We start from the raw sequence: 16,623 nt of genomic DNA on the forward strand, positions 1-16,623 counted from the left end.
GGGAGTGGGAGAGGAAGAAGCAGGCTCATAGCGGAGGAGCCTGACATGGGGCTCGATCCCATAACGCCGGGATCACGCCCTGAGCCAAAGGCAGACGCTTAACCGCTGTGCCACCCAGGCGCCCCTGGAGACGTTTCTAGCAAGAAGTTGCTGCGGCTAAGGTCAAAGAGGTTGCTGCGTGTGTTGTCCTCGAGGATTTTGATGGATTCCTGTCTCACATTTAGGTCGTTCATCCATTTTGAGTTTATCTTTGTGTATGGTATAAGAAAATGGTCCAGTTCCATTCTTCTACCTGTAGCTGTCCAGTTTTCCCAGCACCGTTTATTGAAGAGACTGTCTTTTTTCCATTAGATCTTCTTTACTGCTTTATCGAAGATTAATTGACCACAGAGTCGAGGGTCCATATCTGCCCTCTCTGTTCTGTTCCATTGATCTGTGTGTCTATTTTTGTGCCAGGACAATACTGTCTTGATGATTACAGCTTGGTAATAGAACTTGAAGTCCGGCCACATGATGCCACCAGCTTTGGTTTTCTTTTTCAACATTCCTCTGGCTATTTGGGGTCTTTTTTGGTTGCGTACAAATTGTAGGATTATTTGTTCCAGCTCTGTGAAAAATGTTGATGGTATTTTGATAGGGATTGCATTGAAAGTGTAGATTGCTCTGGGTAGCATAGATATTTTAACAATATTTATTCTTCCAATCCCTGAGCATGGAATGTTTTTCCATTTCTTGGGATTTTCCTCAAATTCTTTCATGAGTGTTCTGTAGTTTTCTGAGTACAAATACTTTACCTCTTTGGTTAGGTTTATTCCTAGTTATCTTATGGTTTTTGGTGTAATTGTAAATGGGATTGATTCCTTAATTTCTCTTTCTTCTGTCTTGTTAGTGTATAGAAATGCAACTGATTTCTGTGCATTGATTTTATATCCTTCCACACTGCTGAATTCCTGTATGAGTTCCAGCAATTTTGGGGTGGAGTCTTTTGGGTTTTCCACAGAAAGTATCATGTCTGAGAAGAGTGAGAGTTTGACTTCTTTGCTAATTTGAATGCCTTTTATTTCTTTTTGTTGTCTGATTGCTGAGGCTAGGACTTCTAATACTGTGTTGAACAACAGTGGTGAGAGTGGGCATCCCTGTTGTGTTCCTTAAGGACCCATAGGGGAAAAGCTGTCAGTTTTTCCCTGTTGAGAATGATATTTGCTGTGGGCTTTTCTTATATGGCTTTTATGATAGTGAGGTATGTTCCCTCTCTCCCTACACTGTGAAGAGTTTTAATCAAGAAAGGATACTGTACTTTGTCAGATGCCTTTTCTGCATCTATTGAGAGGATCATAGGGTTCTTGTCCTTTCTTTTATTAATGTGATGTATCCATTGATTGATTGGCTAATGTTGAACCACACTTGCAGTCCAGGAATAAATCCCACTTGGTTGTGATGAATAATCCTTTTAATGTACTGTTGAATCCTGTTGGCTAGTATCTTGGTGAGAATTTCAGCGTCCATGTTCATCAGGGATATTGGTCTGTAATTCTCCTTTTTGGTGGGGTCTTTTTCTGGTTTTTGGATCAAGGTAATGCTGACCCCATAGAACAAGTTTGGAAGTTTTCCTTTCATTTCTATTGTTTGAAACAGCTTCTTTAAATGTTTGGTGTAGAATTCCCCTGGGAAGCCATCCGGCCCTGGACTCTTGTTTGTTGGGACATTTTTGATTACTGCTTCAGTTTCCTTGCTGGTTATGGTCTGTTCAGGCTTTCTGTTTCTTCCTGTTTCAGTTTTGCTAGTTTATACGTTCTAGGAATGCATCCATTTCTCCCAGATTGCCTAATCTTTTGACATGTAGTTGCTCATAATATGTTCTTAAAATTGTATTTCCTTGGTGTTGGTCGTAATCTCTCCTCTTTCATTCATGATTTTATTAATTTGGGTCTTTTTTTCTTTTAAATAAGTCTCACTAGGGATTTATCCATCTTATTCTCTCAAAGAACCAGCTTCTAGTTTTGTTTATCTGTTCTACTGTTCTTCTGGTTTCTATTTCATTGATTCCTGCTCTATTCTTTATTGTTTCTCCTCTCCTGCTTGGTTTAGGCTTTATTTGCTGGTCTTTCTCCAGCTTCTTTAGGTGTAAGGTTAGCTTGTGTATTTGAGACTGCTCTTGTTTCTTGAGAGAGGCTTGTATTGCTACATGCTTCCCTCTTAGGACCGCCTTTGCTGTATACCAAAGGTTTTGAACAGCTGTGTTTTCATTTTCATTAGTTCCCATGAATTTTTTAAATTCTTCTTTAATTTCCTGGTTGACCCATTCATTCCTTAGTAGGATGCTCTTTAACCTCCAAGTGTTTGCGTTCCTCCCAAATTTCCTCTGATAATTGAGTTCCAGTTTCAAAGCATTGTGGTCTGACAGTATGCAAGGAATAATCCCAGTCTTTTGATATTGGTTGAGACCTGATCTGTGACCCAGTATGTGATCTGTTCTGGAGAAAATTCCATGTGCACGCAAGAAGAACGTGTATTCTGTTGCTTTAGGATGGAATGCTCTGTATATATCTGTGAGGTCCATCTGGTCCAATGTGTCATTCAAAGCCCTTCTTTCCTTGTTGATCTTCTGCTTAGATGATCTCTCCATTGCTGTGAGTGGGGTATTGAAGTGCCCTAGTATTACTGTAATATTAGCTGTGTGTTTCTTTAATTTGATTATTAATGGTTGATATAATTGGCTCCTCCCAAGTTAGGTGCATAAATATTTATAATTGTTTGATCTTCTTGTTGGGTAGACCCTTTAAATATGATATAGTGTCCCTCTTCATCTCTTACTGTAATCTCTGGTTTAAAATCTAATTTGTCTGGTATGAGGATTACTACCCCAGCTTTCTTTTGAGGTCTATTAGCATGGTAAATGGTTCTACACTCCATACTTTCAATCTGGAGGTGTCTTTGGGTCTAAAATGAGTCTCTTGCAGAGAGCGATTTGGTGGGTCTTGCTTTTTTAATCCAGTCTGTTGCCCTGTATCTTTTGATTGGAGCATTTAGCCCATTTACATTCAGAGTAGCTATATAAAGATAGAAATTTAGTGCCATTGTCTTGCCTGTAAAGTTCCTGTTTCTATAGATTATCTCTGTTTCTTTCTGGTTTATGTTACTCTTGGACTCTCTCTTTGCTTACAGGATCCCCCTTAATATTCCTTGCAGGGCTGGCTTGGTGGTCACATATTCTTTCAGTTTCTGTTTGTCCTGGAAGCTGTTTATCTCTCCTTCCATTCTGAATGACAGCCTTGCTTGATATAGTATACTTGGCTGCATGTTTTTCTCATTTAGTACCCTGAATATATCATGCCAGCCCTTTCTGACCTACCAGGTCTCTGTGGAAAGGTCAGCTGCCCGGCAAATGTTACTACCTTGTAGGTTATGGAGTTCTTGTCTTGAGTTGCTTTCAGGATTTTCTCTTTATCTCTGAAATTTATAAGCTTCACTGTTACGTGTCAGGGTGTTGATCTATTTTTATCGATTTTTGACGGGGGTTCCCTGTACATCCTGGACTTGAATGCCTGTTTCCTTCTCCAGATTAGGGAAGTTCTCAGCCATGACCTGCTCAAATATATCTTCTTTTTCTCTCTCTCTTTCTTCTTCCTCTGAGACCCCAATAATTCTAATATTGTTCAGCGTCATGGTATCACTGGTTTCTCAAAGCCTTCCCTGGTGGTCCATTAGCTGTTTTTCTCTCTTTTCCTCAGCTTCTTTCCTCTCCATCATCGTGTCTTCTGTGTCACTCTGTCTTCTGCCTCATTTACCATACCTGTTAGAGCATCCATTTTAGACTGCATCTCAGTTAAAGCATTTTTAATTTCAGCCTGATTAGATTTTATTTCTGCATTAAGAGATTCTTTTGTGTCTTTTATGCTTTCTTCAGGCCCAGTTAGTAACTTTAAAATTGTTATCCTGAATTCTATCTCCAACATTTTACCTATATCCATATTGATTAGATGTGTGGCAGAGAATATTATTTCTGGTTCTTTCTTTTGTTGTGAATTCCTCCTTCTAGTCATTTTGCCCAGAGAAGAATGGGTGGATGAGAGAACAAAATAAAAAATATCAACCACGACCCAAGCGAAATACACACCAAATCCGAAGAGGTCAGAAACCAAAACAGAAAAGAAAAAGAAAAAATGGGGAGGGGGGCGGGGAAGGAAAGAATATAATCTCCCATGGACAAAACAGGGTGATCCACTTGGTCCTGGGTGTATTTTGGTCTGTTTGTTAGAAGACGCTAATCCCAAAATTGTAAAGAAAGCAAAACATATATATACAAAAATGAAATTGAATTCAGTGATAGGAAGCCAAAAATGAAGAATATATCTATAAAATATAAATGTAAAAATGAAAGTTAAAAAAGACTTAAAAAGTAGATTAAAATAAACTAGTTGAAAAGGAAAAAAAAAAGAAAAAGGAAAATTTTAAACTGAAAGATAAAAGAATCATGAGAAAAAAACCTCAAATTCCATGTACTGTTCCCTGCCCCCCCCCCCCCCCGCCACTGGAGTNCCCCCCCCCCCCCCGCCCGCCACTGGAGTTTTGCAGTTCTCTGTGTTCCGTAAACTTGGTATCCGCCTGATGTTTCAGCTGGTCTTCTGCGGGGAGGGGCCTGCTGCGCTGATTCTTAGGTGTCTTTACCTGAAGGAGCTGTACTGCCAAGGGCCCGGGCTCAATGTAAGCTGCTTCCAGTTGCTCTATGTGGCTTTTGTTCCCTGAAGGCTTTCTGCACCACTTTAGAGGATGAAAATAAAAATGGCGGTGCCCCACTCTCCAGCCCCAGAGCTGAAAGATCACGTCCCCCTCTCTTCAGTAAACCCTCAGGGAAAAGCAGTCTTCATGTTTGTGTGCACCAAACTCTGCAGACTCGTGCGGTACACAACTGCACTGATTGTCCTGAGGGAGGGAGGAGGGTTGCTGTGGGCCTGGGCCACTTGCAGGGCCCCCGCATGGAGATCGGTTGCTAGTCGTGCCAAGGTTAGTGGTTTATGGCAAACCCAAGCTGAGAGCCCACTTTGGCTTGCTGACCATAGCCAGTTTCCCAACTCCAGTGCTTGGAAATTCTGCTGGCTCAGGCATCCTTTTTTTTCCTGTGACCCTGGGGATCCTGAGACCACACTGTCCCACCTAGGATTCTTCTTCACTTCGCCACCTGAGCACCTTTCAGCCAGGGACGTCGTCCCTCATGGGAGCAGACTTCTAAAAGTTCCAGTTTTGCACTCTGAGGCTGTATCACTTTCCGGTGTCCTGCTTACAGATGCTCTGTCCCCATGCCATTTGTCTTCTGCTATATCCCCTCACTTTAACTTCTCTGCACCACCTACCTTGCAAAAAGTGGTTGCTTTTCTATTTGTAGAATTCCAGCAATTCTTTTCTTACATCCCCAGGTTGAATTCATGGGTGTTCAGAATAATTTGATATCTAGCTGAATTCAAGAGACCAGATGAAATGAGATCCCCTACTCTTCTGCCATGTTGCCTCCCTCCTCAAGATAGCTCCTTTTTAATTAGTTTTTTTGGAAAGGATCACAAAACACATTTTTAAAATTTATTTATTTATTTGAGAGAGCGTGCACGCATGCACAAGCAGGGGGAGAGGCAGAGGGTGAGGGATTGAATCCCAAGCAGACTCCTATCCGAGCACAGGGCCTGATGTGGGAGTCAGTCCCACAACCCTGAGATCATGACCTGAGCCAAAATCGACAATGAGACCCTTAAGTGATTGAGCCACCCAGGCACCCCAGGATCATCTTAACACATTTTTAATGTGCATGGCTAGGTACTAGGATGAAATTGACCTAATCATCTTCCTTTTGTTTTGACAAGCCTTAGGTTTCATTCCTCTTATAGTTAGGTTCTTGTGGAAAGCAGGTCCATTCTAAGTTACGCTAATTATTCTTTCATGAATACTCTGTAAATCTGCATTCATCCCATTCTCTAGATTTTGGGTTTTTTTAAGTTTTTCTCTCCGTTTGAATGTTTGTATATAAAATTAAAAGGCTAATTCACTTTTTGTTTTCTCTTAAATTCTGAGAATCTGTAAGTTTTCATTAGATTAAATTAGGTTGCACTGGTGACCTGTAGAAGCAGTTGTTTAGAAGCAATATTTTTTTTTTGCTTTATTTGCTTTATTTTCACCTTTATTTTGGTATAATTGATAAATAGTAAAGTGTATGTAATATATACATTTTGATGAGTTTTAACATGTATCTGTAATACCATTACCATAATTGATAGTGAACATATCCATCACCTCTTAAATTTTCTCATGCTTCTCTGTAATCCCTACCTCTTTCCTTTCCCTCCCTATCCCCAACCTCTATAGATTAGTTCATATTTTTAAAAATGTTATAGAAATGGAATGATGTAGTATGTACTCCCTTTTTTTCTGATTTTTTCAGCATAATTAGTAACTTGTTTATCCATTTACCTGTTGATGGGTATTTGGTTTGTTTCCAGTTTGTTGGCTATTATACATAGAGCTGTTGATGTTACTATGCTGGTAAATTTATTTCTTAATTTATTTCATGTTTGCATGACAACATTGCCTTCTAGTTGAAGTTATTTTACCAAACAAATTGAAGCTGAATTTCTTGATTTAAGTCTTTATTCAGAATCCTTTTTGGAAACTCCATAGTGAAACGAATGCAGGAGAGCATGTGTTCCCATTGACTTAGCTCCTCGTCATTGTCCCCTGACCAGTTTGAGGTCAGCTGTCAGTCCTGATCTCACTGGGTTGTTGGGAAATCCATTTTGGTTCCAGTAGTCTTCTGTTAACTCTTAACTCTCCAGTGCCTACTTTTTAAGGGAAGTGGTCCTGTTCTGCGAGATTTGGGGAGGGCTCTGCTCCATTAGTTTAGACCTGGGAAAGAAAGTTACATTTAAACTTTATGTGTGTTATTTAACTGCTCTGCTTTTGTTTCGCCTGCCAAGCTTCCTTGATAGTATATATTTGATAGTTTTTTTGTTGTTGTTAATGGAGTCGTGACAATTTTCAAACCCTGTTACTTTGTCTTGACAGTAGGACTAATGTACAGTGCTAAGAGCATCTAGATAACTTTGTAATCCCAGGGGCCTTATTTTGAAATTTTGGTATTATCTCTGTAACATTTTTCTGTGCTTCAGGATTTATTTTAACAAATGCCTTAAGGGAAATGCAGGGTGCATATAGAATATATAGTTTAGTGGTCTGAGAATATTAACATTGCAGATTTGATAATTTGCCATCACTAGCCTAGTAAGTTGTTCTCAGCTTCCTCCCTCCTCCACTTGTCTTATTTAAAAAATGAACTTAATTACTAATCAGGAATTTTTACCAGGCTTATACAGTATAATTGTACAGATTTTGGAGGAAAACATTTCATTGAACACAAGAGTGCTGACTCCTGTTCTTTACCTAAATAAACAAGAAAATATAAAAACAGGGCAAAGCTGTTACTATTTTCACAATTATGGAAGGAAACCACCCACATGCTAGAAACTCAGTCTCTGCTAGGTGTGGGTCAGCATTAGAGATGGATGGCATTCGTGTGCCTGCCCCACATGAACGTACTTCTCATTGTTTACTATTCCAGCAGAGAACTGAAAATGGGTAAAGTGTAGTATAAAGGGAGGCGTGTTGAACTCTTAAGCCATTCCTATATAGAATTTGATCTAAATAATTATTGTAAGCGTGGTTACAAAACCATGAACATGTCTTTCGTGATTTTTGAAAGGGAAGCTTACCTAAGTAGAGATCATCAAAAGCAGAAAAGAAAGATTTGGAGAAATAAGTTTGCTAATTTTCCCATCTTGAATGGAAAGGGCCAGTAGGTACCATTTCAGTCTTCCCGTTGTAAAGAAGATTTAGTATCAACAGAAATAGTACTACACAATTAAAAACTCAAGGAGTTAATACTCACTTCGTTTTAAATTTTTTACACATAACCACACGTATTATTCAAAATCGGAAGCATGCATTTTGAATCATTAAAAAGAATAATCAGAAAAAAAATGTATCCCGTGTAGAAAAAGACACAAAACAATACTTTATGTAGTATGGAAATTATCTTTCCTCAAAAGTCGAAGCACTCTTTAAAGTTGTCTTTACTTGGCATATCTCTTAGAAGAAATTCCTTCAGAGTGTTTTTAGTTTTTTCTGAATTACATGGAATTCTGTTCTTAGTTTACTAAATGTTAATTAGGGGTGGATGTTTCATTATAACAAGTGCCTTTTTAGGTACAAAATGACATTCTGGTGGAAAGTTTTCCTTCTTGGACGTGGTGGTGTAATAAGTATATCAGTAACCTAATATTAAACCATCTTTGCATAACTAAAATAAATCCCACTGGGACTTAGTAGATTACTCTTAATAGGCTTGATTTACGAGCATTTTAGTATACAGAATGGGACTGGTCTGAAGTTTTCTTTTGTGTTTGTCTACAGTAGGTTTTAGAGTCTGGGTTTGCATTATAAAACAGTTGGGAAAGTTCCTCTTTCATTTGATTCATGTATTCATTAATTGGGGTCTGAAGCCAGGAGAGGGGGAAGAAGTTTTGTTCTTCCCTTTCCAAATCACTTAGCCAGAACTAAAAGCAATAGTACTATAATTAAATTACATACATTACTGCTTAGCTAGGTTTTTTCAAACTAGCTTGGGAAACAAACCACCATTTAAGGCTATTTTTTTTTTCTTCTCTGTAGGAAAAATGCAGAGGAGGTTCCAAATAACTGATTGAAAGAGTGGGCTTGTGTGTGTTTTCCTCCTTCCCAACCTCTCCTCTGTCAGTGTGATCATGCAGCATGTATCATCCCCTGGGTGTCACTCAGCTGATGAATTCATGCTGGTGACCATCAGTATTTAATGGTTTAATCTACGAGTATTTTAAGTAGTAAAGCACACAGTAAACCTGATGAAAGCTTGGCTATAGAACCAAATCCTAACATACATTCCTGGTGAGACTTTAATTGATAGAACTTAGACAGTTCTTTACATCTAAAAATTTTTTTTTGACCCAGCACTTCTGTCTGTAGATTAGTTGAAGGAAGTAATTGTGGATATATGTAGGGATTTAGTAACAGTGATGCACAGTAAAGCAGGCTTTATAACTGTGAAGATTTGTAGATAACCTAAGTGCTCAGCAATAGGGAATTATTTAAATGAGTATGGATAATTAATGGAATATTATGTAGTCGTTAAAATGTTACTAAAAAATACATTTGACACTGAAAGTTGTCCATAATATGCAAAGTGAAAAAACATACAAAACCTGAAGGCATCACATAATCTAATTTGAAAAATAGGTTATAGAAGCACATGTACACACACACACACGTACAAAACCTACAATAATAGTATATACCAAAGTGAAGGTAGAGATGCTCTCTTGAGGACATGAGATTATGGGTGACTGTTTTCTTCTTTCTATTGGTGTCATTGGGTTTTTTGGGATGAGCATACATTACTTCTGTAATAAGAAAAAAAAAACACTTTAAAAAAGAAGGAACAAATGCCAGCACAAATAGAATATGTAGAAATTATGTCTCCATAGAAGAAATGTGTACCTAGAAAATGAAATGATAGGAATATAAACTCCTCGAGTTTTGAGGGTTTTTTTTAAGATTTATTTTTGACAGCACACATGAGAGCATGGTGGGGGGAGCACAGAGGGATAAGCAGACTCCCCCTGAGCAGGGAGCCTGTTGTGGAACTCGATCCCAGGATCATGATCTGAGCTGAAGGCAGACACTTAACCAACTGAGCCACCCCAGGCAACCTCCTTGAGTTTTTAATTGTGTATGTGGTACTTACTGTTTCTGTTGATACTAAGTCTTATTAAGCAAAAAAGCCAGGTCCAGGTCTCCCTGAAGACTCATTTAGAAAGATCCACTTCTGTTCTCGTCACATTTTTTTTTTCCTCTAAATCTGTTTTACTTTTGTCAGCCTTGAAAGCAGTTCTTCCATTTAAAAATTCTATGTGCTTACTCTGCGGTTGACAGACCGTCTGGACATTCGAGCCGCCCGGATTCTTCTGGATAATGATCATTATGCTATGGAAAAACTGAAGAAAAGAGTGCTGGAATACCTGGCTGTCAGACAGCTGAAGAACAACCTGAAGGGCCCTATTCTTTGCTTTGTTGGCCCTCCTGGAGTTGGTAAAACAAGTGTGGGAAGATCCGTGGCCAAAACTCTTGGTCGAGAGTTCCACAGGATTGCGCTTGGAGGAGTATGTGACCAGTCCGACATTCGAGGACACAGGTAGACTCTTTCGGTTTAGTCTCTGGTTCTCCAATTTAGTTGACTAAAGCCCTTCAAAAGCCAAGGCATAATATATATCTTTTTCTCAAAGAGCTATTTGTGATACCTTGAATCAAAAGGACATTCATAATCCTTGTTTATAGTCCATCTATAGGATGTTTATAACTGGCATCAAGCCTTAACTGTAATGGTACACTCAAACCACCCTTAGTATTTGTATGACAGTGGATAACGAGTTTCTGCCTTAGCTTTCCTGGAATTTCATTTGAATGCAGTTATAAATCAGTTACGGTTAGATATTACAGTGTCTTTACATTCATTTTGGCCTAGTAGCATTTCATAAGTAATGACCCATAACTCTTAGAGTTTAAAAAATAAGTACAACAGCTGGGGCCAGTAGGAGAAGGGAAAAAAATCTTTGCTAACAAATGTGTTTGCAGTTTAACTTTCTTTTAAGAAGGTTGGTTTTCTGTATGAGTAATAAGGAGAAAGGTTAGGATAATTATTAAGACCTATCCTTGCATTTTTGACACCCTTTTTGTAAAGATACATTATGCTGTGAGAACTGAGTTTTTGATTAATCTTAAATTATTAGAATCAGATTTGCATGTTATGTTCATGGTTTTGTTCTCCGTGGTCTCTGTTGCTCAGATTGGAAGATGCTTTGGGAAAGCATGAACTTTCTGTTTCGAGGTTTAAGGGTTTCATAGCAGTTGCGAGTTGTGAGAAAATATACCGATAGTGTGTATTAAAGAACATTTTAAAATGTAGACACCATGGATGCTTATAAATATGATGTTGTAAACCTGAAACTAATGTCAATGATATCTCAGATTTATTTATTTATTTATTTTTTTTTTAAAGATTTTATTTATTTATTTGACAGAGATAGAGACAGCCAGCGAGAGAGTGAACACAAGCAAGGGGGAGTGGGAGAGGAAGAAGCAGGCTCATATCAGAGGAGCCTGATGTGGGGCTCGATCCCATAACGCCGGGATCACGCCCTGAGCCGAAGGCAGACGCTTAACCGCTGTGCCACCCAGGCGCCCCAATGATATCTCAGATTTAAAAAAAAAAAAAATTTTTTTTAAAGAAACTGCTGAATTTCCAGTAGAGAGTAATTAAGCTGAAGATAAAGCTTCTCTCCTCAAGGTCATCCCTCGCCTTAAAGTTGTTAAAGCAATCTAGATTATAAGTGGAGGCTTTGAGAAGCATGTCAGTGCAGGCAGTGAGCGACTACCAATGGCCAAGGCTAATATAAATGCATATTTACAATTTGGTGAAAAGGATTAAACTTGGATTGTGGTGGGGGGAAAGAATATGGTGGTTTTATAACATCTTGTTTTCCATTTGTCTTATTCATAAGATCATTGGCCTTAGGCAGGGATGGGAAATTGTTTCAGAAACTTTTCCATGAAAAATGGTTCTTTTTCTCTTTTATTTGCTTATTTACAATTCTTATGCATTAAAGAAAAGTCATTCCAAGATTTCAATAAGTAAGCAATGAGGGCTGCAGATTAGGTTAGGGAATTGATCTGGGTCATTCTTTCTGGCAATTTCATACTATTTTTGTCACCTAGACTTGCTTATCCTCACATGTGCCACTAGAGGCTGTACTTGGCTTTTGTAAAGAAATGGGCACCTTGTACGAATATTGGAGAAACTGGAGGTAGAGCCTGGATCTTTTTATTTTATCTAGAGAGCTTTTGGGAGATATTTCACATTCAAGTGACTTGATTCATGCATGCAGAGTTGTTCTAGTTCACTTTTTTCTTTTGATATCTGTAGCATAGTATTGTGTGAGTGTTTGACGGAATTTAGAAAGGGCATTGTGGGATTGCTGTGAAGTAGTAGTAAGCGCTTGATAAAAATTAGCTTTAATCAGGGGCGCCTGGGTGGCGCAGTTGTTAAGTGTCTGCCTTCGGCTCAGGGCGTGATCCCGGCGTTATGGGATCCAGCCCCACATCAGGCTCCTCTGCTGGGAGCCTGCTTCTTCCTCTCCCACTCCCCCTGCTTGTCTCTCTCTCACTGGCTGTCTCTCTCACTGGCTGTCTCTGTGTCAAATAAATAAAAATCTTTAAAAAAAAAAAATCAGTCTTAAAAAAAATTAGCTTTAATTATATTTTAATTTTAAATTCTCAGGAGAGCAAGTTTACATTTAAAAGCTTCAATGACTTTTTATAAAATTCAATCTGATTTTTAAATAGTACCTAAAATATCCTGTTCTTGGCATTATTATTTAATTTATGTGACAGAATTGTGGAAAAATGTATTTTTGTGATGACTGTTGGTGGACAATATGTAATATAGTTCTCACCACTTCTTGTGAACGTTGTTGGTTTCAAGCAGAGCTCTGTTTTAAGTCTTTACTGATACTGTTAGACATAAAATCTGTTCAAGTGAGCGTACTTCCACATGTGTATCATTAAGAAAATTGAATCTATTGTGAGTCTTTTGTAAAATGAGGCTGTGTATTTGCCTAAAAAATGTGTAGATATAAGCTTTTTAGGAATGTATGGCATGCGTAGAGGCTGTGATCATTGCCAAATAAAGGGTATGTGGATTAGTCTGAATCATTCTGTGCCTGCTGGTAAGTACTCGCTCGCCGTCACTATACTAGGCGTTTCATTAAGCACTGCAGCAGCCCGCCCTTGTGCTACTGGGGGCTCATGACCCACCAGCCCTCCCAAGGCATGAAAGCCTGGAGGAAGTTGTTAGGAAGCAGGTGGAGAGTGGGGTGTGGTCATTAAGGAGAGCAGAGGTTGAGAACAGAGGTGTAGGGGCTGATGTCAGAGCTGTGGGTTGGAGGTGAATAGAAGGGAAGGAAGAACAGTAGCTCATAGCACAATCATGGGGTGGAGTTTGTAGAACAAGTGGTTCCGTGTGACAATTGAAGCATTTTGGAAACACCCGGGTCTTGGTATTTAAGTAATGGTCACATGCTTGCGATTAGAGTTCATGCAAAGTTTTGTTTTTCCTCAGCCTCTCAGTAGGCACCACTGTTCTGCAGTCTTAAAATAGCCAGGGGAAAACAGAGTTGCTTTATGTTATCTCCCTTGCTTATTCTCTTGATTTCGTCACTCACTTTCCCTGTTTTCCCATGCTCAGAACTCTGTCCTTTTACTAGAAATACCTGTTTATGTGAAGGAAGGTGTTATTAGGAGTTGATTTTAAAAACAAAGATGTATGTTTTAGAGTTCAATGATAATGAAGTGGGAGATGGGGAAGCAAAAGAAAGACTTGGTTTACATTTAAATCTTAAACTTGGGAAATCGTAATCTGACTTTACATTGGTCCATTTTTTTTGTTTATATTATTTTGAGTGGCTTAAAGAAAGAAGAGTCATGTTTATGCTCCGTATTAACTAATGCAGCTTTTCAATCTTCTCAACATTTCTCATTTGGGTTTGTCTCCATTGGGGTTTTTCTTTTCACTTTCATAAGCCACAGAATCTCTGTTCCTATCAGTTCTTACAGCTTAACATGTTTATATTTGAATATTACATTTAAAGAATTTAAATCAGTTCATAGCAATTAAATATAACTTCTTTTAGGATGAAGTTTTATGAAATCATGTTTGCATAATCGTTTTTCATTAGTTGTTTCTTGGTGATATATACTTATTGCTATGATATATCTCAAGTTATTGTTGATAGTAACTCTTTGGAAGTGGTTTGCCAGCTCTTTGTTCAGATAATAAAATGGTATCATTGCAAGGAATCTTTGGCTCAAACAAGATGAGAAGAAAAATGAACTTTTGCTTTCCACGATCCATGTTCATGAACCTGAAATGGTGATGTTCTAAATAAATTAGCTCTTTCATTATTAGTCTCCACGAAGGGAAAATAACCAAAGTAGCAAGCTTTTAATATATTTTTAGCATAGTATGCCAGACATGTTATGGTTTACTCACTAGCCTCCTTATAACCTCTATTTGCATATAGCTTTTCTTTGCCTCTTTAAAGTTTAGTCTTATTTTTAGGCCCCAGTTCAAGGCTTTCTCCATTAATATGTGTGCAGTCAGTTATGATCTTACTCTTTAGCTCTAAACTGACCACTTACTATCCATTGTTTTCTTTTAATGATTAAATAATATAGGCCTCTGGCATTTGTAATTATGTACGGTGGAGATAAGCTATAAATATGGAAAAAGTATGAACTCTGTAGAGCAGGGTTTTTAGCTTGTCTTATTGTCCTTTGTATTACTCCATGCTCACAGCACAGTGCCAGACATGGTAAGTGCTCTCTGAGTGCTTTGTGAGTTCAAGTAAGATTAAAACGTAATTGTATTTTGGAAGTCTTGCAGTCCTCTAAATGAGTGCATCCGTACAAATGAGTACATAAAAAGATTTAGGAATGACCGCTATAAGAATAACAATTCGATTTGTTTAGATGTGCTATATTAAAGACTGTTTTTAGTTCCTTAAAGACTGTTTTTCTTTTGAGATCATTAGGATCTCTTTTAAGGCTTATTGCTTTTCCCAGTTGGAGATATATATATATATACACCCTGGGTAGAAAATTTGGAAATTTTTTTTTAAAGGAAAAAAAAATTCTCATGTTTTCTACTATATGCAAAGATAATCCCTGTTAATATTTTATTTCCTGCCAGACTTTTCATTGGGCAGCTTTTACCCTTTTTTTAAGCAATTGTAATCCTACTCTTTCCACCTAATGTTATAATATACATTTTTTACATTACAAATTCTTCCTAAGTATCGCTTCAGTAGTTTGCATGTAGCCCATTAGAGCTCCTTCACTGAGCAGGCATGAAAAGGTGATGGTAAAATGCCTCTTTCCCCCCTTCTTTAAGCATTGGGAAAGAGGTGAGTAAATATGCATCTGTTCCTGTTATTTAGATATCAGTGACAGTGACAGGCTGACCAGCCCTTTGGCTTACATTGGATTTGAAGATAACCAGGCACAGAGTAGTAAAGTAGTTGATTACCATGGAGCTGTAAATACATGATATTGTAATTGTAGTTGTTTTTTGAAGCATAAACCAGACTATGTTTTGGAAAGTGAAAAATGCTGATTCTTGTAACTTAACATTTTGAACCATGTAAACACTTATAGTTTTGTTTATGTCATATACCAGTTGAATAGTCCTGATAAACCTATGAACTGCCGTACCAATTATAAGAAAAATAGAAATTCATATATTTTTTAAATTAACTTGCATACACTTCTAGGTAATCATGTATTTAGGCTGAATAATAAGTTGAAGAAATACATTTTTTGCAAACTTCTCTGTATTGTGCTGTGTTGCTTTCTAGATGTTATACCATGAGGAAGGACATGGAAATATATGTATTTAGCCCTCAAAAAAGTTGTAGTTTGTAAGAGTACTAATTTCCTTAATTTCCTACCTATGTAGTTTCTCAGGAGGATATTTTGATATGCTAATTTATTTTTTAAAAGGGGTTCTCTTGTGTAATGTTGAAAGGGGACATTTTTATTTTGTGTATTACTATATTTTTCACCATCTGATTCATATTCCAAAGGTTTATTCTGTATCTTTAGTCGGTAGATTGCATGCTACCATACCTTCTGGCCAAAGATAGCACATAAGAGATATTTTCCATAGCTTATAGACCCTAAGTAATGGTTCTCTTCTTTGTTTGGCCTCTAGACTAGTGGTACACATTTGGAGGATGTCACCTGTGATTGAGGAACATTCAGGGCATTGAATGTGCTTGGTACTCTGGAAAGACATTAACAACAGTGAACATCTTTTGAAAGCTTACTATGTGCCAGGCACTATGCTGTGTGCTTTACCTGTTACGTTCTCGTAATCGTATAATTCATGAGGTTGACACTGTTATTATGTCCACTTTACAGATAAGAAAACTGAGACTTAGGTCAAATAGTTTGTTCAAAGCAGTATTCAGAGACTTGTGTGGCCTTCACAGTGGTGATAGAAAGGTACTTTGGGTGCTGGCATGGTTGATCAGATGTCCTTAAATAAATTGGAAAAACAAGCTTCTTTTTCGAGAACAATCTGATGGCTCTATATCCAGGGTCTACTCTGTAATAAGACTTGCTCTCTGTCATCAGAGTGCTCACTGGCTCTTTAGAAAAGACCGTGTACTTGGTACCCATAAATAAGAACTAGGTTGTAACTGCGTCAGATGAATTGCAGGGCCAGTAAATGCTGTGGACATTGCATTAGTGGAAAGATGTTGTTTAGAACTTCTGGATTTACATAGGCAGGGAGAGTATTAAGGGCAGGAAGGTACCATATTAACAGAGGTTAAAAAAGCTCAAGGGGGTGTAATAGGATCGTGATTGTAGATAAAGCAGGAACGTAATGGCAGCAGGTTAGGAAGGCTGGTGGAGACTGCATCGTGAAGAGCCTTG

General features: G+C 38.0%; 1 protein-coding gene across 1 annotated transcript in view; it reads left to right on the top strand.

Moving 5' to 3' along the window:
• The window catches only part of LONP2 (lon peptidase 2, peroxisomal), a 100,576-nt gene that overhangs the window by 19,752 nt on the left and 64,201 nt on the right, over nucleotides 1-16,623 (top strand). The window contains 1 exon segment of the mRNA XM_034638963.1: nucleotides 10,006-10,264. Coding sequence (XP_034494854.1) covers nucleotides 10,006-10,264 — 259 coding nt within the window.

Source organism: Ailuropoda melanoleuca, chromosome 12 (genome assembly GCF_002007445.2).
Source record: "Ailuropoda melanoleuca isolate Jingjing chromosome 12, ASM200744v2, whole genome shotgun sequence".
NCBI lineage: Eukaryota > Metazoa > Chordata > Mammalia > Carnivora > Ursidae > Ailuropoda > Ailuropoda melanoleuca.